Genomic DNA, 24,353 nt, shown 5'->3' with positions numbered 1-24,353 from the left:
TCTTTGTGTTACAGGCTACCAGAGCCTTATTGATAGTGATAATAATTGTGGTATTTGTTAAGTGCTTACTGTGTACCACGCACTGTTCTAAGCGCTGGGTAGATATAAGGTAATTGGGTTACATACATTCCCTGTCCCATGTGGGATTCACGGTTTTAATCTCCATTTCAAAGATGAGGGAACTGAGGCCCAGAGAAGTGAAGTGATTTGTCCAAAGTCACACAGCAGGCAAGTAGTGGATCTGGGATTATATCCCCAGGTCCTTCTGACTTCCAGGCTGGGGCTCTATCCACCAGGCCAGGCCTTGGGGTCAGGAGGCCTCCTGTGTAGGGTGCAGGTGAACCCCACAATCCAACTAGGTGGTGGTCCCCAAAATTGTGATGTGTTTTCCTTTAGACTTTTTCCCAAGCGCTTGAATTCAGTTCTGTGCACAAAGTAAGCGCTTAATAAATACCATTTATTGAGAGTGTTATAAATTAGGATCTCTTCCAGACCAGTCCCGACAAGATGGCAGAGCACTGAGTCAGGAAACGAGAGAAGCAGCATAGTTTACTGAAGAGGGCACAAGGGTGGCATCAAGAGACCTAGTTTCTAATCCTGGCTTTGCCACACAGGAGCTGTATGACCCTGGGCCAAGTTGCTTAACCTCTCTAAGCCTCTAAATCTGTAAAATGGGGATGAGACATGTTCTCTCTCCCTCTTAGGCTGTGAGCTCCATGTAGCTAAAGGACTGTTTAAAACCTCTCCCAGCATTTGGCACATAGTAAGCCCAACTACAAATACTACAATTATTGCTACTATTAATCACATTTATTGAGCACTTGCTGTGTGCCAAGCACTGTACTAAGCATTTGGGAGAGTACAGTATAACAATATAACTGACACATTCCCTGTCCATGACAAGCTTACAGTCTAGGGGACTGTAAGCTTCTTAGTGGTAGTAGTAGTGGAGTTGCTGGTGGTTATAGTAATAGTAGTAGTAGTATAGATTACACTGAATTCCCCGTATCCCACCCTCTCCCACTCTCCTGTGTTCTCTGCACCTTTTCTGCTGCCCACCCAAAGCCCCAGAAAGCAGACCAGGACCTAATTGGATTCAGGGGGTGAAGATGGAGGCCTTTGGGGAGGAGGAGAGAGGACTGGTGTCCACCATCCCACTGAAGAGCGGCCCAGAGTCAGGGGGGTGGTTGGAGGAGGGAGGCCAGCAAATGCACAGTTGGATCCTTCTCTCATCACGGTGGACGGAATTCAAACAGGGCTCACACTGTGGGAAGAACGTTCTCGGTTTCCTGAATGATGAGTTGGCCAGAAGGCCGAGATAAAACATAACGTATGACAGAGACGAGGAGACTGTAAGAGGGAATCGACAGTAATAATTGTGGTATTTGTTAAGAGCTTACTGTGTGTCAGGCACTCTACTAAGTACAGGGGTAGATACAAGCAAATCAGGTTGGATGCAGTCCCTGTCCCATGAGGGTCTCACAGTCCCAGTTCTCATTTTACAGATGAGTTAACTGAGTCCCAGAGAAGTGAAGTGCCTTACCCAAGGTCACACAGCAGACAAGTAGCAGAGCTGGGATTAGAACCAATACCTTCTGACTCTCAGGCCTGTGCTCTATCCACAAGGTCATGCTTCTTCTGTCTCCCCCCTTATATACATTCTCTCAAATACACACATTGGCACATTCACACACACATGCACCTCCTACCCATTGTGCACCCTAAAATATCTTGCATCTGTCCCATTTCCCAATGACTCCCATACAACTTTCTCTAGCCTCAGGAGGACCGGTTTCTTAGCAGGGCTTGTAGCAAGTAGGCATGGCTTAGTGGATAGAGCATGGGCCTGAGAATCAGAAGGACCTGGGTTCTAATCCTGTCTCTATCACATGCCTATTATGTGTCCTTGGGCAAGTCACTTAACTTCCCTGGGCCTCAGTTACCTCATCTGTAAAATGGGGATTGAGGCTGTGAGCCCCATGTGGGACAGGGACTTTGTCCAGCCTGATTAACTTGTATCTATTCCAGCGCTTAGAACAGTGTTTGGCAAATAGTAAGCACTTAACAAGTACTATAATTATTAATAGGCTCTTACAGACCCCAAATCAACCAGAAGCCTGTTTTGAAATGAAAATGGATATCATCATGCTTCTCAGCCCACATCTCGATGAAAACCGAGCCCGAATGCCAGTCAGTCATTCGTTCATTCAGCTGTATTTTTTGAGAGCTTACTATGTGCAGAGCACTGTGCTAAGTGCTTGAGAGAGTACAATACAACAATAGACATTCCCATTCCCTTTGACCCCATTTTTTTTTAAATGTGAAAAGCAACGTGGCCTAGTGGATAGAGCATGAGCCTGGGAGTCAGAAGCGCTTGGGTTCTAATCCCAGCTCTGCCCTTTATCTGCTATGTGACTCTGGGCAAGTCACTTCACTTCTCTGTAAAGTAAATCATTTTACTTTATCTGTAAAATGGGAATGAAGACTGGGAACTCCATGTAGGACACGGACTGTGTTCAACCTGATCTACCTCAGCACTTAAACAGGGCTTGGCACGTAATAAGTGCTTAACAAATACCATTAAAAAAAAAAGTGGGGCGCCTTTAAATGCAGCCTTTCTCCATCCTGGCCAACCCTAGAGTCATAGCAGGCTTTTACAGTGGTTTTTGGCTCCACAAAACAGAGCACAGCTCCTTATGGGCAGATAACATGTCTACCAACTTTGCTGTATTGTACTCTCCCAAATGCCTAGACCAGTGCTCTGCATGATTAAGCCCTCGGTATAATTGATTGATTAATTGATTGCTGACCTGTTCTTCCACTGTCCCAAATAGGAGTACTCTAATTGCTCCTGGGTTGTGTTCCAAGATTATTCACGTCTTCCTAATGGTTCTGATTTTTAAACCATCTCACCAAGAGGCCAGACAAATCCAAACGGAGTTATTTTCCCCCCACTCCTTTGAATTGTTGGTCTAGATAGAGCAGAGAGGGTGTTAAGGACCTGGGTTCTAGTTCCGGCTCTGCCACTTGTTTGTTCGGTGACCGCAGGCAAGTCACTTCACTTCTCTGTGCCTCCATTCCCTCATTTTTAAAATGGGGATAAGGACTGTGAGCCCCCTGTGGGACATGCATTGTGTCCAACCTGATTAGGGTGCATCTATCCCAGAGCTTAGTACAGTGCCTCACATGTAGTAAGTGCGTAACAAGTATCTCAAAAGAAAAAATGAGAGTAAGAGTGGAAATCCTTATGGGTGTGGCTTGGCCAGAGAGTAGGCTTTTATCTAGTAATCTCCTCTCAATCTGGTAGAAAAAGATTTGCAACAGGCATTTGGATGATGACTGTACATGTTCCAGTGAGAAGGTCTGTGGCTTAATGGAAAAAGCACGGAGCTGGGACTCAGAGGACCTAGGTTTTAATGCTGACTCTGTGTAGCCTTGGGCAATCACTCAACTTCTCTGGGCCTCAGTTTCCTCAGCTGTAAAATGGGGATTCAAATACCTGTTCTCCCTCCTGCTCATACCATGAGCCCCATGTGAGACAGGAACTGTGTCCAACCTAATTAACTTGTATCTACCCCAGCATTTAGAACAATGCTTGACTCAGAGTAAGCACTTAACAAATACCTCTTGAAAAAAAAAAGTATGTATTGCTTCTCCAAACTTGGGTTTGCTTAGCTTGGCCATAGCTAATCTTGTTCTCTCTTTCTGTTGTAGGGAGTGGGTTGCAATTTATCCTATTCATTCAATCATATTTATTGAGCGCTTACTGTATGCAGTGCATTGTACTATCCTAATTCTTGGGCTTTCAACTCTTCATCTCTCCACCCTCCCTCTGAGAAGAGATGACTTTCAGGGTTACAAGCCTGACTCTACATAATTGGTAAAGGATGGTGGGTTTTGCACATTTAGCTTCTGACAATGTAGATCAAGAATGGAGACTGAAATTCCAGGCTATGGAAATGATATATAGTCCCCAGATGGTCAGATTTTTTTCTTTTTTCCAGAACATAGCCAAAGATGGTTTCACATTTATTTTAAAATCCCCCGGGATTTTTCGGTCTTTATGGCATACACCTTGAATAGTCAGAAATACTTCAACTGATCTTGTGCTCTGAATTTTTTCTTCCCTCTTTAATAGATCTCACTGTGCTTTATCTCTTTTGAATGAGGTCATGGGCAAACTACAGTGTTAACCCTGCAGATCTGTTCATTATCTCCCGCACACCCTCAGGCAGAATAGAGAACCTGTGTCCAATAGAAAAAGCTAATTCAGACTCCATGGTGCTGTGAAAATGTTAAATTGTAAGAGGGATAAGATGTCTCTTCAGACACAAATAGTGCCCGACCAAATCGCAATTAATCAAAGGCATTTATTGAGTGCTTACTATGTGCAGTGTACTGTACTAAGCACTTGGGAGAGTGCAGTCCAATAGATTTAGCAGGCATGTTTCCTGCCCGTAACGGGCTTACAGTCTAGCAAGATAATACACACTTCTTTCCAAAGGCAAGGCCTTGCAAGAGGTTGTTTTGTTAGAAGCAAAACGGATTTTTCCCATCCCCTTGTGGTGCTCTGGAATAAGAACTTTCCAAATTGAACAATAATGATGGTATATGTTATGCACTTACTATGTGCCAGGCACTGTTCCAAGCGCTGGGGTAAATACACAATAATCAGGTTGGACACAGTTCCTGTCCCATATTGGACTCACAGTCTTAATCCCCATTTTACAGATGAGGGAACTGAGGCATAGAAAAGTGAAGTGACTTGCGCAAGGTCACACAGCAGACAAGTAGCAGAGCTGGGATTAGAACCCATGACCTTCTGAATCCCAGGCCTACGCTCTATGCACTAGGACCATGCTGCTGCCTCAGTGTTCCTCAAATCAGCTGGGGTAGCTGTTTAATTTGTGGCATTTTGTCTTTCTGTCCTTTGGCCAGCCTTCCTTTTGACATTGCGTGCTCTGAAATCCGGGACGGAGCCCTGGCCAACCCAGATGGTAAATATTGTGAGCAAAAGTCCAATCGCCACCCCATTCCTATTAGACACCGAGGGTTTTGAAAACCATGTGTGAGCCAATATCGTGCCTGGACGTGTATTTTAACACTAAGTATTTCAACAGTCGTGCCCCAGTTCGCTCCCAAAGTAATTCCAGAGCATAAAGCCTATGCTGTTTGGCAAATTTATAGGTTATCAAACTGGGTTTTACAAACACGAACCAGATAGCGTTCTTTCCTCTGCCCCCCACACCCCTTTCAAATTTTGTCAAAGGCATTTTCCAAACCCTTTATACAGAGTCTGTGTGTTTAACCCACATGGTTTGATTACTGGAAAGAGCCATGGCTGGCTGGCTGAAGAGTAAGTGTGTAGCTATTTTGTAGGGATACCACAATGATAAACACACTTTCGGTTTATCTTCTGATTGTCGATCTCTTCTGTGAATAAATCAAGTATCCGGGACTCAACTCTTTTCTTCTTTTTATGGTATTTGTTAAGCACTTACTATGTATCAAGCATGTTCTAAGCCCTGGGGTAGATGCGAATTAATTAGGTTGGACACAGTCCCTGTCCCACATACTGCTCACAGTCTATGTCGGAGGGAGGAAGATTTAATCCCCATTTTACAGATGAGTTAAGTGAAACACAGAGAAGCGAAGCAACTTACCCAAGGTCACACAGCAGACCAAGCCGGGGAGCTGGGATTAGAACTCGAGGCCTCTTGTCTGTCTTTTGGAATTTGAACTGTAATGAAAAATGGATGAGTGATATTTTCGACATGGGTATTGTCGCCATGGGAAGGAAATTACATCTCATTGTCTCAGGCCTATTCATCTTTGAGGGAAACAATCTCAAAATCCTTCTGGTTTCTTCAAAGGGCATCACCCAGCCCCACCTCTTTTTAGGCAGAGATTAAATATGTTCTCTTTTCTGGCATTACACCTATTCCTGTGTGACTACACATTCATTTCATCAGCATCTGCTTCTGTTCTACTTTTGAAACTTGCTTTCACCGGGAAGCAATTTAGAACAGCCGCCCGCTCATCACTTGGTTCGTCAACTTGTTTTTTTCATGGAAATTCGTTTCAAAGGTTTTTATTTATTTTTTTAATGGTATTCGTTAAGCGCTTACTATAGGCCAGGCACTGTCCTAAGCACTGGGGTAGATTCCAGCTAATCAGGTTGGACGCAGTCCACGTCCCACATGAGGCTCACGATCTGAATCCTCATTTTACAGGTGAGGTAACTGAGGCACAGAGAAGTAAAGTGACTTGCCCAGGGTCACCCGACGGGATTAGAACCCAGGTCTTTCTGATCCCCAGGTCCATGTTGTATTCACTAAGGCTTGCTGCTTCTACTGGTGTCCAAGTTTCCTACTGTCCTAGATTCCTGGCCATGGCCAGTACTACTACTACCACTGGTACTTGTAAGTGCTTACTATGTATTAAGCACTGGGGTAGATACAGGATCATCAGGGCGGACAAAGCCCCTGTCCCACATGAGGCTCACCCCATTTTATAGATGATGAAACTGAAGCCCAGAGAGGTTAAGTAACCCTCCCAAGGTCACCCAGTAGGCAAGTGACAGAGCGTAGATTAGAACCCAGCATCCCTGCCTTTCAGGCCCATGCTCTCTCCACTAAGCCATTTTCACAGTCTACGCTGGGCTTCGATTAAAAACCATTGTGCATCTATTCTTAATAATTGTGTGCTTCTCGATGGGAAAGAAACTGGCCTAAAAAAATCGCAGACTGATGGAGATGTGCTGATTTGCAGAATGGCTGTCTGGTCTCAGCTGGACACTCACACTCGTTTGCTCTGACTTTCAATGGATTTGTGCATTAGCAACTCAGAAAACAATCTGCAGAATGTGAGAGTTACAGGTTTAAATAAGTTTAGCCGTCCCGTAATGTGGAAATCTATTCAGAGAGAAAGACGGATCCTAGCCATGTTTACTTAAGTGCGTACCATAATTTTAGCATTGATTTTCCTCTCATTTAGGTGTGATCAGTAGTTTCTTCCTGCAAACTTACCAATTTGGATGGTTAAGTGTAAGACGAATTTGTGCACGTGAACATCTCTCCTCTTGCAGATGGAATTATTTAAACCGAATATTATTTCAGATTGTGTGTGTGTGTGTGTGTGTGTGTGTGTGTGTGTGTGTGTGTGTTATTGCTGTGGAGCACTGAAAGTTTCTTTTCCTTGGGTTCCAAATTAATTTTTCTGTTCCTCATTAGTCAGTCATATTTATTGAGCACTTACTGTGTGCAGAGCACTGTACTAAGTGCTTGGGAGAGGACAATACAAAGCTATTCCATGGATTATAATGCAAGGGAGGATCCAGGCAGAATTACAAATGCAAAGCGCCGGCCTGGGTTGGGCTTGGGAAACGCTTAAACCAACCGTTCGTCTCTCCTTAGGACAGTCGGCCCAATATGTCAAGACCTTTGATCACCAGATCCCCTGCATCTCCACTGAACAATCAAGGCATCCCCACTCCAGCCCAGCTCACCAAATCCAATGCTCCGGTCCACATCGACGTGGGTGGACACATGTACACCAGCAGCTTGGCCACTCTGACCAAATACCCGGAATCAAGGTAAGGCCCTGCAGTTGGGCAGCAGAGTGAGCAAGGTCAGTGAAGTTTTTCTCTTCGTCCCCACACTTTTTAGTTCCAGAAGCGTTGTCTTACAGCCAAGCGGTGACATCCCCGATGCTGGTTGGCTCGAACTCTTTCTTCTCTAGGCCATCAGCCGCTGTGGGAGAAGCAGCAGGGCCTAGTGGAAAGAGCATAGGCTCGGGAGTCAGGAAGACCTGGGATCTGATCCCGGCTCCGCCCCTTGGCTGCTGTGTGGCCCTGGGCAAGTCACTTCACTTCTCTAGGCCTGAGTTCTCTCATCTGTAAAATGGGAATTAAGACTGGGAGCCCCACATGGGACATGGATTGTATCTACTCAGCGTTTAGGACAGTGCCTGGCACATAGTAAATGCTTGACAAATACTATTTTTTAAAGTGCAACCAATTCTGTTGTACTCTCCCAAATGCTTAGTACAGAGCCTTGCACGTCATCTCTATATGTTGCCAACTTGTACTTCCCAAGTGCTTAGTACAGTGCTCTGCACACAGTAAGAGCCCAATAAACACGATTGAATGAATGAATGAATGAATTGTAAGTGCTTGATAAATGCCATTCATGGACTGATTGATTCTCAAAATTCAGCAAACCTTTAAAAAGCCTCATTCTCCCACCCGCTCCCAAAGTCCTACGAGAGAAGAGAACTTGATCCAATTAGCACCTGCAGCATGGCTCAGTGGAAAGAGCCCGGGCCTTGGAGTCAGAGATCATGGGTTCAAATCCCGGCTCTGCCACTTGTCAGCTGCGTGACTTTGGGCAAGTCACTTAACTTCTCTGTGCCTCAGTTACCTCATCTGTAAAATGGGGATTAAGACTGTGAGCCCCACGTGGGACAACCTGATCACCTCCTCAGCACTTGGAACAGTGCTTTGCACTTAGTAAGCGCTTAATAAATACAATTTTAAAAGTCCTGAGATAGAGAATGAGACTGGGCAAGAAAGCTAGCAGACTTTTAACGGCCCTTCCGCCCCTTGCCATTTCTAAAAGAGCCTCCGTTTTCACTGGCTGGTGAGGAGATGACAACGTCTCCATCCATCTGTGGGGTTTATTGAGTGCTTACAGTCAGCAGAGCACTGGACTAAATGCTTGGGAGAGAACGATATGGCAGAGTTGGTAGACACAATCCATGTCCCCAGTAGATCTGACATGGACTGTCAGACAAGGAAATGTGCATATTATGGAGAAGGAAGATTTAATATCTATAGTGCACGTGGTATTCGCCTCACTTTGGTTTATGGAATTGTGATATAAATGGTCTTGTATTTCTGTACAGTGCAAGTGAGTTATTTTTCAGCTGATCATATATCCCATCTTAGCTGGGACTCAGGGTGGATCCCACAGAGATCTCAGAATGCTGGGGGGCTGGAACTCGGGGTCCCCCTTCCCCATCCTTCTCCCCAACGCCCTCGATCACCAAAAGAGAAGGAGAAGGCCAAAAAGCTTGGAATGGTGTCTCTGTGGGATGGGTAGGTGGAAGAAGAATTTGATAGCATAAAAGGCTCTCCTCTCACAGAGGGAATTGTTTGAACCTAATATTTTGGCAGATCAGCAGTGTTGCCTAATGGAAAGAGCACGGGCCTGGGGGTCAGAGGACCTGGGATTTAATCCTAGCTCTGCCATTTGCTTGCTGTGTGTGACCTTGGGCAAATCCCTTTACTCCTGTAAAATGGGGATTAAATCCTATTTAGACCATAAACTCCATATGGGATAGGGACTGTGTCCATTCTGACTAACTTGCATCTACCCCAGCGCTTAGTATAGTGCTTGGCACATAGTAAGGGCTTAATAAGTGCCATAATAATTATTATCGTTTAACAACAATATGGTATATCTTTTATACATCAATTAAAGAAATATTCTCTCCCAATTAAATGGTATCACAGGGTGAATAGCACTCTTTCCTAGCCCCAGTTAGTTCTCTTCATAGGATCTGCCCTGGTTAAGCCCTCTCTCTTTTTGTCATTTCCCTAGTCGAATGGCGGTGGGGAAGAACTGAAGGATCTTTGGTGCTTAATTAAGATTCGTTTATCAGCTGAATCATTTGCTTTCTAAGTTATTGGGTAAAATGGCTGCTCTTTACTGTCAGGAGACTTTCAAATCAGTGAAGCAAAGCAGAGCAGGTTTTGAAATGTGAGAAGCCATTGAAATCTGCGTACACATTCTCTTTTTTTAAATCCCCACCCCTTCTGCGATGTTTAAATAAGATCCAGGATCACTGACCACAGTTAATGCTCTGTTGTGAAATTGTTATCGATCATCCAAACCAACCCATCCTAGGAATGACGTCCACATTCGCTTTAGCATGTGTCTGACCAAAAGAAATTAGAAGGCTCCCTGTGACTCACCCAACACACAGATCGCCGAAAAGCTGTATTCATTGACCTTCTTATGGTCAACAGTCCCTAATATTTGCACAATTGAATTGTGCCCAGTTGATTAAGAAGAAAGATTTGGACGTTCAACTCTGATGAACATTCAGCATTTAATTTGAATTTACGCCAAACATGGTGGGCTCCGCAGCAGGAAAAAATGCGGTTTCTTCATGCCGCTGACTTCCTCATGTGTTTTAACAGGTTATGCCTGGGGAGGCAAATGAATAACAGACCATATTATCATCCCATAGTTCCAGAATGTCCTTAGGAGAAGACATTTTAAACCCGTTTTACAATCTTCCTTTTCTAATAGACTATGTAGATGTTTACAGATTGGAATTGCACCAAGGGGGTGGGGGGTTCTATGTGTGTGTGTGTGGGTGGGGGGAGATCAGAGCATATACTGAATTGCTCCAATTGAAGGCAGTAAGAGTTCTACCTTTTGGGGGTAGGGGGGAAGGGGAGCAAGTTAGCTACTGCGAATACTGATGTTGTAAGGACCACTTACTCTGGCTGTTCCCTCGAGACTTAATGGAACTGAAATATAGAAATCAGGTAAAGTCAAAACGTAGAGATCTACCTTAATCTCCCTGTGGTCTTTATTACTCTTGTGTGTTTTGTGGTCACATACAAAACAAACATTAAAAGGGCTTTAGTGAGTTAAATACCAACCCAGGCTGTCCTCCTAGAGTGAACATTGATGCTGATTTCACTGGAGGAGCTAAAAAAAGAAAAACCCAGGCTTTATTTACATAGTGCAAGGTTTTTTCTAAAAACATGAAATGACAGTGCAACCAGCTCGCTGAGCTGCAAACATGCTATATGAATCCAGAAAGCAGAGAAGTGCCACTAAAGAATATTCTAAGCAGAAATGAAAAATCTATTATCTTTTATCTTCCCCGGTGCTGAGAGTAGTGCTTGACAAGTACCACAGTTATTATTATTGTTATCATTATTATTTGAATCTTTCTTCCTTAGTCACAGTTTCATGGGATCTTGTGGGCAGGGAATGTGTTTCCCAACTCTGTTAGATTGTTTAAGCGCTTAGTACAGTGCTGTGCACTCAATAAGTGCTCAATAAATATGGTTGGATTGATGGATGGATTGATTGAAAACCTACTGGATGTAGAGAAGCAGGTCTCTCTTTGAAGGTTTTGGCAGTACTAAAATCCCCATTCCCTTCATGAAAGTCACTTCTGCTGCCACCTGCAAACAGGGCAGTATACACGAACCTTATTATGCTGGGTTGAAGTCGACAGCAGAAATCTAGGGCTGTATTAACTTAAAGATGGCTTAATGATAATCATGGTATTCGTTAAACTCTTATTACATGCCAAGCACTGTACTAAATGTTGGGTTAGATACAGTACAGTCAGATCAGAAATAGTCTGGTTCCCACATAGGGCACACAATCTAAGCAGGAGGGACAACAGTGTATTGAACCCCCATTTTGCAGGGGAAGGAATTGGGGCCCAGAGAAGAGAAGTGACTTGCCCAAGGTCACCTGGTAGGCAAGTGGCAGAGTCAGGATTAGAACCCAGATCTCCTGGTTCCAGGCATGAGGTCTTTCCAACCTTGTGTGAACAGAAAAGGATCTGAGTGGATTGCGCCTTCTGCTGCTGTTGGGTTTCTACCCTTTTCAAGCTGACAATGGGGGTTTGAGTCACTAGTTTGGGCTGCACTTTGACACCAGTCGCAGAGAGATAGAGAGAGAGAGAGAGAGTGTGTGTGTGTTGGGGGGATGATCTTGCCTGGTCTCTTCCCCCTAGAAATTGAGACTGGGGATGAGAGGAGCTCCTATTCTTCTCCCTTCCCTCTTTCCCTTCTCCCTTCCATTCCCCTTCCTTTTCTCTTCCTCTTTCCTTCCTCCCTTTCCCCTTCCCCTCCTCCTCCTTTTCCCTCCTCCTGCTTCTCCCTTTCCCTTCCCGCTCTGCTTCTCCCCTCCCCGTCCTCCCCGCCCTGCTTCTCCCCTCACCCACCAAGCCCAATCCTGCAACCAAAAGACCCCCGACCAGGCTGGGTCTTGGTAATGCTCTCAGCCATCAGCCATCGTTCTCACATTGTGCTGCTGGGGAGAGGGTGGGAGTGGGGTGCTCCTGAGCTTGGAGGCCATCCTGAGACCAGGCCAGGTGACAGACAGTGACACCATCTGCAATAGCCCCATCAGGCCAATATGAGGAGGTCTGAATTCTATCAATCAGTCAATCAGAGAGGTATTTATTGAACACTTACCCAGTGCAGAGTACTCTGCTAAACACTCTTGGGAGCGTGTGATGCAACATATTCTGGGGAAGCAGCATGGCCTAGTGGAAAGAACCTGGGCCTTGAAATCAGAGGACTGGGGTTTTAATCCTGGTTCCTCCACACATCTGCTGTGTGACCTTGGGTGGGTCGTTTAACTTCGGTTAGCTCATCTGTAAAATGGGGATTAAGACTGTGAGCCCCATGTGGGATTTGGACTGTGTCCAACCTTGTCTCTACTCCAGCACTTAGGAGAGTGCCTGGCCTAGTCAGCGCTTAACTGATACCAGTTTTTTTAAAAAACAAACACACACACACACATAAAAAAGCCAGACTTGGTAGGTGTGTTCCCTGCCCACAAGGAGCTTACTGTCACCAGTGGGGGACAGACATAAATGTAAACTATGGATATGGGCATAAGTCAGGTGGGGCTGAGGGTGGGGTGAATAGCAGGTGCTTAAAAGGTACAGAGGGAAGAGGGAGGAGGGGAAATGAGAACTTAGTGGGGGTGGCCTCTGGGAGGAGATGGGATTTTAGTTTTCAAGGTAGGGCAAGTGGTGGTCTGTCATATGCAGGGAGGGAGTTCCAGGCCAGGACAGGGGGAATGTGGGCAAAAGGTTCATGGTGAGATAGAGGAGACGGAGGTACAACGAGTAAGTTGGCATAAGAGGAGCAGTGTGTGAGGGCTGGGTTGAAGGGATCAGGTCGTGCCTACATTGCAAAAGAACTGAATTGGGGCTTTGGCATGGGGCAGGGTGAGCAAAGAAGAAAATTTTCCTGGACAATGTGGCGTAGTCCTAATCTCAACTTCTTTGGAGCCAGAAGTTGGGGTGTCTTTCGACTTGGCATTGTCTCTCCCTCCCACCCCCCACCAAAGCACCAGAGTTGGTGATGGTTTCTGTGATGTGAACACTTTGAGACCAGAGCCCATCGAGTAGTGCCTGGGGTCAGTTTATGATCTCCAAGGGCCCGAGGCAAGCCAGGGAAATCTTCATCTCAGGTTACCGATCCCTGAGCCATCCAGTCTTAGTGTCTTGACACAAACCTTTGTCTGTTTTAACCCCAGAACATAAGTAAACTCCCACATAAGCAGATTATGCTAAACTGGTCTCTCCTAATAGCAGCAGAGTTACTGATCACACTGGAATACTAACGAGATTGCAAAACTTGAAAGACTCGGCTCCCAGCTCTGCTGTTGACACCCATGGCCACCCAAAGGGTGTGTTTGGAGCTTGAGGAAACAGGTGCCAAGGAAGGGGATGCCCTGGCCCTGCCAGCAGCTAACAGCTTCCCGGCTGGCAGCACAGCGAGAGCTGTAGGCCGCCAGCTGAGCATGGAAGGGGCGACTTGGAGGGTCCCGGTGCCTGGGTAATTCCAGGCTGCCTGGGCCACTGGGTCCCTGAAGCTAATGGTGAAGCTGTGTTTTTTTGTGATGTTTTTTAATGGTATTTGTTCATTCATTCTATTTGAATGAGGCCTTACTGTGTACAGAGCACTATACTAAGAACTTGGGGGAGAGTACAACATAACAATAAACAGTTCCCTGCCCACAACGACTGTACAGTCTGGAAATTGGAAGCTTAGGATAAAAACTCCTTTTCAGCATTATCTATCCTTGAAGTCTGCCCAGGCTATTGAGTTTACCCCATTTCTGGAGGGAATTCCCACTTGGCAGAAGGGGTGGAAAAGGCAGGGCCCCGATTCCACATTGGGAGTGAAACTGAGTTAATAATAATGATGGCATTTATTAAGCGCTTACTATGTGCAAAGCACTGTTCTAAGCACTGGGGAGGTTACAGGGTGATCAGGTTGTCCCACGGGGGGCTCACAGTCTTAATCCCCATTTTACAGATGAGGGAATGGAGGCCCAGTGAAGTTAAGTGACTTGCCCAAAGTCACAGAGCTGACAATTGGTGGAGCCGGGATTTGAACCCATGACCTCTGACTCCAAAGCCCATGCTCTTTCCACTGAGACTCGCTGCATCTCTGTTAAGTGCATACTGTGGGCTGGGCACTCTAGATACAAGCATGTCAGGTTGGATCCCTTGACGGAAGGGATCGTGTCTACCAACTCTGTTGGATAGTACTCTAAGTGCTTAGTACAGTGCTCTGCATGCAATAAGTGCTCAATAAATTAAAAAAAAATAATAGTGGCATTTGTTAAGCACTCACTATTTGCCAAGCACTGTACTAAGCGCCTGGGTAGATACAGTACATATGCATCAGAGAAGCAGTGTGGTCTAGTTGTTAGAGTAACAGGCTTGGAGTTAGAAGGACCTGGGTTCTAATCCCAGCTCTGCCATAAATCTGCTGTGTGACCTTGGGCAAATCACCCTACTGCTCTGTGCATCAGTTACCTCATCTGTAAAATGGGGATTGAATCCTTCTCCCTTCAACTTAGATTGCAAGCCCGGGACTATGTACAACCTGATAAATGTGTATCTACCCCAGTGCTTAGAACATGGCTTGACACATAGTAAAGCACTTAGCAAATGCTGCAAAAAAATTTGTCAGATATGAAGCGGAAGGGAGTTCTAGATTGCGAGGAGAGGGTGAGCAAGACATGGGCGGCAAGAGAGACAGGAACAAAGCGAAGTGAGTAAGTTTGCCTCTAAACTGTAAGCTTGTTGTGGGCAGAGAATGTCTTTATTGTTGTATTGTACTCTATCAAGCGCTTAGTACAGTTCTTTGCACACAGTAAGCACTCAATAAATACGATTGAATTGAGTAAACGTGAGAGGAATGAAGAGTACTAGGTAGTACGTAATGGGAGAAGAGAGACAGTTGAAGATGGAGAGAGCTGATTGACTGCCTCAATCAATCAACAGTGTGTAATGAGCACTTACTATATGCAGAGCACTGTATTAAGCGCTTGGGAGAGTACAATCCAGCAGAATTAGCAGACACATTCTCTGCCCACAAGGAGCTTACAGCCTAGAGGGTCGGGCGTTTCTTCTGCACAATGCAGAGTGGACTGGGTAAAAGGTTGGAGGTTTTGTAAGATTGGGGAGACGTGCTTAAAACGATGCTTGGGAGCAGTGTCCCGATCAGCCAAATGAAGAAGGAACTGGCCAGGGGAGAGGCTGGAGGCAGAGAGGTCTAAGAGGAGACTGATGCAGTAGTTGAGTTGGGATACGACATCCAGTGTTTGGGCCAGCATGGTTGCTGATTGGATTAGAGTGGAAGGGGTAGATTTTGGAAATGTTGTGAAAGAGAAACCAAGAAGATTTGCTGATGGTCTGACTATAAAGGTTAAAAGGACGGGAGGAGTCAAGGATAATGCTGAGATTATGGGTTATGGGCTTGTCGACTGGGTGGAGGAGAGGATTTTTTGGAGGGAGATGAGTTCAGGGTTTTAGGTGTATTGAGTTTGAAGGGCCAGCAAGACATCCATATAGAGAGTAGGGAGTGTTTCTGTTTGTTGTTATATTGTACTGTTCTAAGCTCTTAGCACAGTGTTTTGCACACCCTAAGCGCTCAATAAGTATGAACAATAGTAATAATGATGGTATTTATTAAGTGCTATGTGGCAGGCACTGTTCTAAGCATTGGAATGGATGAATGAATAAGTAAATGGACTGATAAATGAATTGCGAGAAATCCCAGAGAAACAGAGGGACCTGGGATGCAGAGGTCGATTTGGGAATCACTCACATAGAGGGGGTAGATGAAGCCATGGGAGCATATGAGTTCTCCAAGGACTGGAGTGTAGATGGAGTGTAGAAGAGAAGGAAACTCTAAGCTGAGAGCCCTGAGGGGGATTCTCTCTCTCCCTCTCTCTCTTTCTCTAAGAGCCAGCCAAAGAGACAGAGAAAGATCTGGCTGGGAGACAGGAGGAGAACCAGGAGGAAACTGTCAGTAAAACCAAGGCTAGAGAGCATTTCCAAGGGGCAGGGTGTTGTCTCCAGTGTCAAAGGCAGTCGAGAGGATGAGGAGCATCAGGAGAGTGGAGAGATCTTTTTTTGATCAACAGTCCTTTCAGATTTTTCCTGTGTTTGAAAATGAGTTATGTTTTATATATATATATATTTCAAGGCCTCAAAATAGTACCTGAATTCTTATCAGTTATCTATTGAGAGTTCCGTTAGCATATTTCCTGTTATCTAGCTTGTGGTAAATAGCATGTGTTTACTTTCATCTGGTTGGAAGTGCAGATACATGAGTTGAATTGTTTTTATAATACAACAGGGAGAAGGAAATTTTGCCACAGTTCCTTCCAGTTCAGGTCACTCTTTGTCATTTTATACTTATACTGATCATACATGTCCACACAGTTATAACATGCAGCCATAACATGCGTTTTTACATATACCCTGTGTGTATACAGGAGGTTCTCTTAGAACCTGGTGGGGATGACACAGAGGCTCTTTGAGGGCAGAAAATGTGTCTGTTTATTGTTATATTGTCCTCTCCCAAGTGCCTAGTACAGTGCTTTGCACACAGCAAGCACTCAATAAATATGATTGAATGAATGAATTAATAGGGGTTACTCTCTCAGCATGGCCTAGTGGATAGAACACAGCCTGGGTTCTAATCCCGGCTCTTCCACTTGTCTGTTGTGTGACCTTGGGCAAGTCACTTCTCTGAGGAACTTCTCTGTTCCTCAGTTACCTCATCTGTAAAATGGGGATTAAGAGTGTGAGCCCCACTTGCGACAGGGACCGTGTCCAGCCTGATTAGGGTGTATCTATCTCAGTACTTAGAACAGTGCTTGACACATAGTAAGCACTGAATGAATACCATCATCATTGTTATTATTATAATGAAAACATGTGTTATAGAGGAATTAGGATCCGTTCACCTAGTTTCTACCCCCAACATTTAGCTCACAGTAAGAACATGCTACAGGCCACAATTAAATTGTGATTATTATTACTGAGGATACCAAAACCAAAAGCATTTTGTGCATGTAGTGTTCAAGGCAAGTCACATTTGGGTTTGAAGCGAGCCAAGCTGTAAACAGAAAGGCCCTGTTACAAGTCTGGGCCCAGAACCCTTCTGCACTCATTGGTTACTGGAGGTGATTTTGAGCAACCACTGTGTGCAGAGCAGTGTCCTAAACCCCTTGAGAGCCAAGAGAGTAAAGTACAATACAGAACGTTTACAATTAGCAGGGATGCCTTTTGGTCTGATGGAAGGAGCCACAAGAGACCCAGACAGGTGATCGGGAAGAATAATTGTGGCATTAAGGGCATTCTATCTGCCAAACACTGTACTAAGCACTGGCTTAGATACAAGATAATCAGATGGGATATAATTCTTGTCCTTCAATGAGCTCACAGTCTAAATAGAAGGGAAGACAGGTATTGAATCCCCATTTTACAGGTGAGGAAACTAAAGCTTAAAGCAGTTAAGGTCGCACAGCAGACAAAGGGTGGAGCTGGGATTAGAACCCAGATCTTCTGGCTCTTAGTATAATAATCAATCAATCAATTGTATTTATTGAGCGCTGTGTGCAGAGCACTGTACTAAGCGCTTGGGAAGTACAAGTTGGCAACATATAGAGACGGTCCCTACCCAACAGTGGGCTCACAGTCTAGAAGTCTAGAATTATAATAATAATAATAATAATAATAATAGCATTTATTAAGCACTTACTATGTGCAAAGCACTGTTCTAAGCACTGGGGAGGTTACAAGGTGATGAAGTTGTCCCACAGGGGGCTCACAGTCTTAATCCCCATTTTACAGATGAGAGAACTGAAGCCCAGAGAAGTTAAGTGACTTGCCCAAAGTCACACAGCTAACAGTTGGCAGAGGTAGAATTCGAACCCATGACCTCTGGCTCCAAAGCCCATGCTCTTTCCACTGAGCCACGCTGCTTCTCAGTATAGTGCCAAGTATTTAGTCCAGTGCTCTGCAAATAGTAAGTGCTCAGTAAATACCACTGGTTGATTAACCCTAATGCCCATACTCTTCCAACTAGGCCATTCTGATAGTGTAAGATTCCCCTAAGACTATGTAACCTCTTTATGGGCAGGGATCGTACCTACCAACTCTGTTGTATTGTACTTTACTGTATTGTACAGTAAGCTCTCATTAAATACCATCAATTGATGGATTGAAAATACCCTAGCATTGGGGAACACTTGTAGAGAGGCTTAAATTTCCTCCATTAACAAAGCACCCAGCAGAGTCAGACTGGTGACCTGTGGCAGACAAGAACCACGAGAACCAAAAAGAAACCCACCAGAAGCAGTGTGGTCTAGTGGATAGAGCACGGGCCTGGGACTCAGGGAACCTGGGTTCTAATTCCGACTCCATCACGTGTCTCCTGTGTGATGTTGGGCAAGTCACTTTGCTTCTCTGTGCCTCAGTTACCTCAGATTATCACTTGAGGAAAGTCTGATTTTCCCAACGTTGGGCCTGGGGTAATTTGCCTATCTAGGTTTTGGTTAAGCAGCCATCAGCTCACCAATAAGACGGTGGAAATGGACAAAAAGAAAAAGTTGAAATTGCGTCGATCTATTTTAGAGCACTTTCAGGAAGCACTGAGGTTTTCGCTAGCAAGCTCTCTTCTTCCTTGGCTGCTGTGGAGTTGTTCACAACTGTTTAAAGACAATTTACTGTGTTTCTTGTGGACCAGGTAGTGTAAAGGTTGAGAGTCAATGTCCAGCCCAGGTAACAGGTCTCATAAGGAAGCGATCAAATAATGTATAAAATGTTGGAGTCTTGAATGGGCATTAAGAATCATGCACAGATACTGCATAGAAGACACTAAAGGAAAGTTGTTTTTGTGGAAGGCACAGAGAAATGTGTCTGCTTATTATTATATTCTATTCTCCCAAGCGCTTAGTACAGTGCTGTGCACACAATAAGCACTCAATAACTATGATTGAATGAATGAATGAAAAGAATGGAGCGTCAAAAACCGTGAGAGATTACCCCAACAACAAAAAAGTGTGTTTAACCTATAGGTGATAAGAGACTTTCAACTAGTCAGGACCCAATTATCCAGATTCCTCTTCCTCCTCCTTCACCTTGTTGTCTCCCTGTGGTCTAGTGTACTCTACCAAGTGCTTAGTACAGCATTCGGCACACAGTAAGCACTCAATAAATATGATGGAGGAATATGGAGGAAAGGAAGCAACAGGCCAATAGGTCCACTCTCCAACTCTTTCTTTACTCATCTATCAGTAGCGAGCACGTAAACACACTACAGGAGGCAAAAAGAGAACAGACTGACACGCTCTTAGAACTGCAAAATGTAGTTGGCCTCACGGTCACGTGAAGTAGCAGTAAAGTTTATTTTCTCTCTCAAGGTGTTAGTGCACTAGTGAAAATGTCGCCTTCACCACAGGCATGCTAGAAGACAGTTCGGTCTTCCAAAGAGTGAAGACGTGTTTGTTTTCTAAAACAGATTAACATTCTCTAGAACGTGAGTTCGTCGTGGGCAGAAAGTGCATCTGTTTATTGTTGTATTTTACTCTCCCCAAAGCTTAGTACAGTGCTCTGCACACAGTAAGTGCTCAGAGAATACGATTGACTGACTGAGTCTGGAGTTGGTACGCTATCCAAAAGCAGACCGATGTTGGAATTCATTTGCCCTCAAAGGGCATTTCAAACAAATGGCTTGGGCTCGAGGGGACTGTTCTTTCCTGAAAAGTTTGGGATTTCTGGTCACCCAGAATAAACCTGCAGCTTCTCCTCAGTGAGGAGTGACCTCCAAGCTAAGCAAGCGAGGCACAAATTTGACTGGAGACCTTGAAATCCTCCCTCTGGCTGTGTGCGGCATTCCCTCTCCCCACTCCCCCCACAATGCGCGCACGCACACACACACACACACACACACACACACACACACACTCTCACACAATCACAATTGGGCAGGGCTGTTAAGCCAAAAATGTTTTCAGCCTGACAGACTTCGAATTAATAGCTTTGGCATCCATTCACATTTATTTAAATTCAACATGGAGGCATACATTTTCTATTTTTGACTGGGGTCAGACATTTTCAGAGCCCTGTTTTGTAAGTCAAGAGTTGCATCAACAGTAATGTTCCAAATCTCTAATCAAAGAAAGTATAGAGAAATTAATACAAATGAATCAAAAAGACCTTTTTATTCATTATATGGAGGCCCGTGGGATTGAGAAGATTTACAGATGTCCTTTAGCCAACACACACTCATTTCTTCAGGTTCCTGCAGTCTTTGCCTACAGGGATGGAAGACGAATTTAACCTCATAGGAGGTACACTTTTTTTTTTTAACTACAAAAGAGAAAGCAGCATGGTGTAGTGAATAGTCCACGGGCCTGGGAGTCAGGTCATGGGTTCTAATCCCGACTCTACCACTGTGTGACCTTGGACAGGTCACTTCACTTCTCTGGGCCTCAGTTACTTCATCTGTGAAATGGGGATTGAGACTATGAGCCCCACTTGGGACAGGGACTGTGTCCAACCCAATCTGCTTGTCACCCCAGTGCTTAGTACAGAGGCTGGCACATAGTAAGCACTTAACAAATACTATTATTACTATTACAAAATACTGAAAAAGCACCTAGGCAGCAGTTAAAGCAGAAGATGAGACTCGAGAATATCGACTTCTGATTTTGGTACTTGGCATTTAGTCCAGTTCTCCGCACAGTTACGCGCTCAATACATCCCACTGATTGATTGCTTTCAGTCACAGATAGGCCAAAAAAAACTAGGGCCAAAGATCAGAAGGTCCCAAAGTCAAACCAGGTAGGAAAGAAGCCCCAATCCCAGTCTGCTGAAATAGTTTCTGTTCATTTTCTCTTTCCACTCGGCACCTACAGCACCGCAAAGGAGTTGCTGATTTCTTTGGCAACCCTTTCGAATCCAATCCTCAGGCAAGCACATATCTGTAGCCATGAAAAATGTCTTTGTTGTGAGCATACACACACCTAGGAAGGGCGTCGATCTTACATTTTTAAAAATGAAAGACTGAGCCAGTAAGCGTAATGACAGGAAGTCATGATGGTAGAATATTTTATTGCCTCATTAATAAATACATAAAAGCACTCTGCTATGCAGTCGAGGTGCAACTAGACCACTAAAATATACCTTGGCTGCCAGTTGGATACATTATCTCTTTTTAAATGACCCATTAAAATGCCATTTCTTTTAATTAAACTAGGCAATTTATAGTTGCTATCAATATATGACTTATCGATATTCTTCAGAAGGATCATTCCCTCCACAGCTGCAGAGAGGGAAGCTGGCACGGTCTTCCTTTACAGAAGCCAGCTCGAATGGATGCTTGACAATCTGCTGTTTTGGCTGCAGTGTGTACTGTCAGCTCGTTGTGATCAGGGAATTGTCTGTTTATCGTTATAGTGTACTCTCCCAAGTGATTAGTACAGTGCTTTCCACATGGCAAGCGCTCAGTAAATACAATTGAATGAATGAATCAAAGCTGCGTTCCTGGTGTGGGGGATTCAGCTAGACACGGGTGGAGCCATAGACGGTCCAGGTAAAATACATAGATGTTTCATGTGTGCCTTTTGAAAGAGCACACAAGCCATCACCCTAGAACTCAGATTTAGGGAAAACGGTTTTCAAACACCGCAATTCCATTTTCCAAAGAAAGCATTGAAATCTATCTATGTCTTTTGCCTGTGTGGGTCTCTGCCAAGCATTTAGTACAATGCTGTGCACACGGTAAGCGCTCAGTAAAGAGTACCGATTGATTGGCCTTCTGTTCGTAGTGAATGTTCGTTGGGCTGCCTGAATCTAATCCAGAGGCAGTGTCAGTGGAACAGCACGGTATCACAGAATCAGGGTTTTCTGCTCCACAATGGTGACATGAGTTAGCTGGCTTAGTTAATGGTAATGCTGTTGATCATCTTTGGTGGTAATGACCATTTTTCCTCTTGTGTGGCCTTTCTTATTGTCTTTCTCTTACACCGGGTGTAAATCAAGTCTCGGCCCTAGCAGGCAGTTAATCCTGCTTAACGAGCACTTACTGTGTGCAGTGCACTGTATAACACACTTGGGACAGTACAATATAACAGATACATTCCCTGCCCACAATGAGCTTATGGTCTAGCAGGTGAGATGGACATTAATAGATAGAAATAAATTTCAGATATGTACATAGGTGTTGTGGGGCTGGGATGGGGAGGTGAATAAAGGGAGCAAGTCAGGGAGTGTGAGAAGAGGAAGGGAAGGCCTCTTAGAGGAGATGTGCCTTCAGTAAGGTTCTGAAGAGGGAGAGAGTAATTGTCTGTCGAACATGAGGAAGGAGGGCATTCCAGGCCAGAGGCAGGACATGGGCAAGAGACCGGAGGTGAAGTAGTTGAGATTTCCTCACCTGTAAAATGGGGATTTAATACCTGTATTCCCTTCTATTTAGACTGTGAGCTCATTGAAGGACAAGAATTATATCCCATCTGATTATCTTGTATCTAAGCCAGTGCTTAGTACAGTGTTTGGCAGATAGAATGCCCGTAATGCCACAATTATTCTTCCTGATCACCTGTCTGGGTCTCTTGTGGCTCCTTCCATCAGACCAAAAGGCATCCCTGCTAATTGTACACGTTCTGTATTATACTTTACTCTCTTGGCTCTCAAGGGGTTTAGGACACTGCTCTGCACACAGTGGTTGCTCAAAATCACCTCCAGAAATCGATGAGTGCAGGAGGGTTCTGGGCCCAGACTTGTAACAGGTCCTTTCTATTCACAGCTCGGCTCGCTTCAAACCCAAATGTGACTTGCCTTGAACACTACATGCACAAAATGCTTTTGGTTTTGGTATCCTCAGTAATAGTAATCGCAGTTTAATTGTGGCCTGTAGCATGTTCTTACTATGAGCTAAATGCTGGAGGTAGAAACTAGGTGAAAGGATCCTATAATACATGTTTTCATTATAATAGTAACAATGATGATGGTATTCATTCAGTGCTTACTATGTGTCAAGCACTGTTCTAAGTACTGAGATAGATACATCCTAATCAGGCTGGACACGGTCCCTGTCTCAAGTGGGGCTCACACTCTTAATCCCCATTTTACAGATGAGGTAACTGAGGAACGGAGAAGTTCTTCAGAGAAGTGACTTGCCCAAGGTCACACAACAGACAAGTGGAAGAGCCGGGATTAGAACCCAGGCTGTGTTCTATCCACTAGGCCATGCTGAGAGAGTATCCCCCATTAATTCATTCATTCAATCATATTTATTGAGTGCTTAATGTGTGCAAAGCACTGTACTAGGCACTTGGGAGAGGACAATATAACAATAAACAGACACATTTTCTGCCCTCAAAGAGCCTCTGTGTCATCCCCACCAGGTTCTAAGAGAACCTCCTGTATACACACAGGGTATATGTAAAAACGTATGTTATGACTGCATGGTATAACTGTGTGGACATTTATGTATGTTCAGTATAAGTATAAAATGACAAAGAGTGACCGGAACTGGAAGGAACTGTGGCAAAATTTCCTTCTCCCTGTTGTACTATAAAAACAATTCAACTCATGTATTTGTACTTCCAACCAGATGAAAGTAAACACATGCTATTTACCACAAGCTAGATAACAGGAAATATGCTAACGGAACTCTCAATAGATAACTGATAGGAATTCAGGTACTATTTTGAGGCCTTGAAACTGAGTTATGTAACTGCGTTACGTTTTTTATATATATACACATATAAATGTATATGTATATATATATAAAACGTAACAGTGTTCGAAGTGTTAAACATCCTCGAGGACCAGTTTGGCTTCCTCGGGGAAGATCTGGGACTAATGTAAACTAATCATAAGACTTGACACCCTATTGCATAATGCGGATACCTACAGTAGCTGCATTATTTGGTACGAAGCAGTCAGCAGCTGCCGAACCCTGTCAACAGGCTTTGGGTTCTTTCTCAATGACACACGCCCTGGAGTGCTGTCTTCCCACTAGAAGATCTCAGAGAAGCAGCATGGCTTAGTGGAAAGAGCCCGGGCTTGGGAGTCAGAGGTCATGGGTTCTAATCCCAGCTCCGCCACTTATCAGCTGTGTGACTTTGGGCAAGTCAGTTAACTTCTCTGTGCCTGTTACCTCATCTGTAAAATGGGGATTAAGACTGTGAAGCCCATGTGGGACAACCTGATTTCCATGTGTCTACCCCCAGTGCTTAGAACAGTGCTTGGCACATAGTAAG

General features: G+C 44.5%; 1 protein-coding gene across 1 annotated transcript in view; it reads left to right on the top strand.

Annotated features, from left to right (window-relative positions):
• Nucleotides 1-24,353, top strand: part of KCTD1 (potassium channel tetramerization domain containing 1) — a 102,169-nt gene that overhangs the window by 48,140 nt on the left and 29,676 nt on the right. The window contains exon 2 of the mRNA XM_038766615.1: nt 7,416-7,594. Coding sequence (XP_038622543.1) covers nt 7,431-7,594 — 164 coding nt within the window. The 5' untranslated portion in view covers nt 7,416-7,430. The remainder of the gene's footprint in view (nt 1-7,415; nt 7,595-24,353) is intronic.

This window comes from Tachyglossus aculeatus, chromosome 25 (genome assembly GCF_015852505.1).
Source record: "Tachyglossus aculeatus isolate mTacAcu1 chromosome 25, mTacAcu1.pri, whole genome shotgun sequence".
Classification (NCBI taxonomy): Eukaryota; Metazoa; Chordata; class Mammalia; order Monotremata; family Tachyglossidae; genus Tachyglossus; species Tachyglossus aculeatus.
This window is presented reverse-complemented; position numbering and strand designations above follow the sequence as displayed.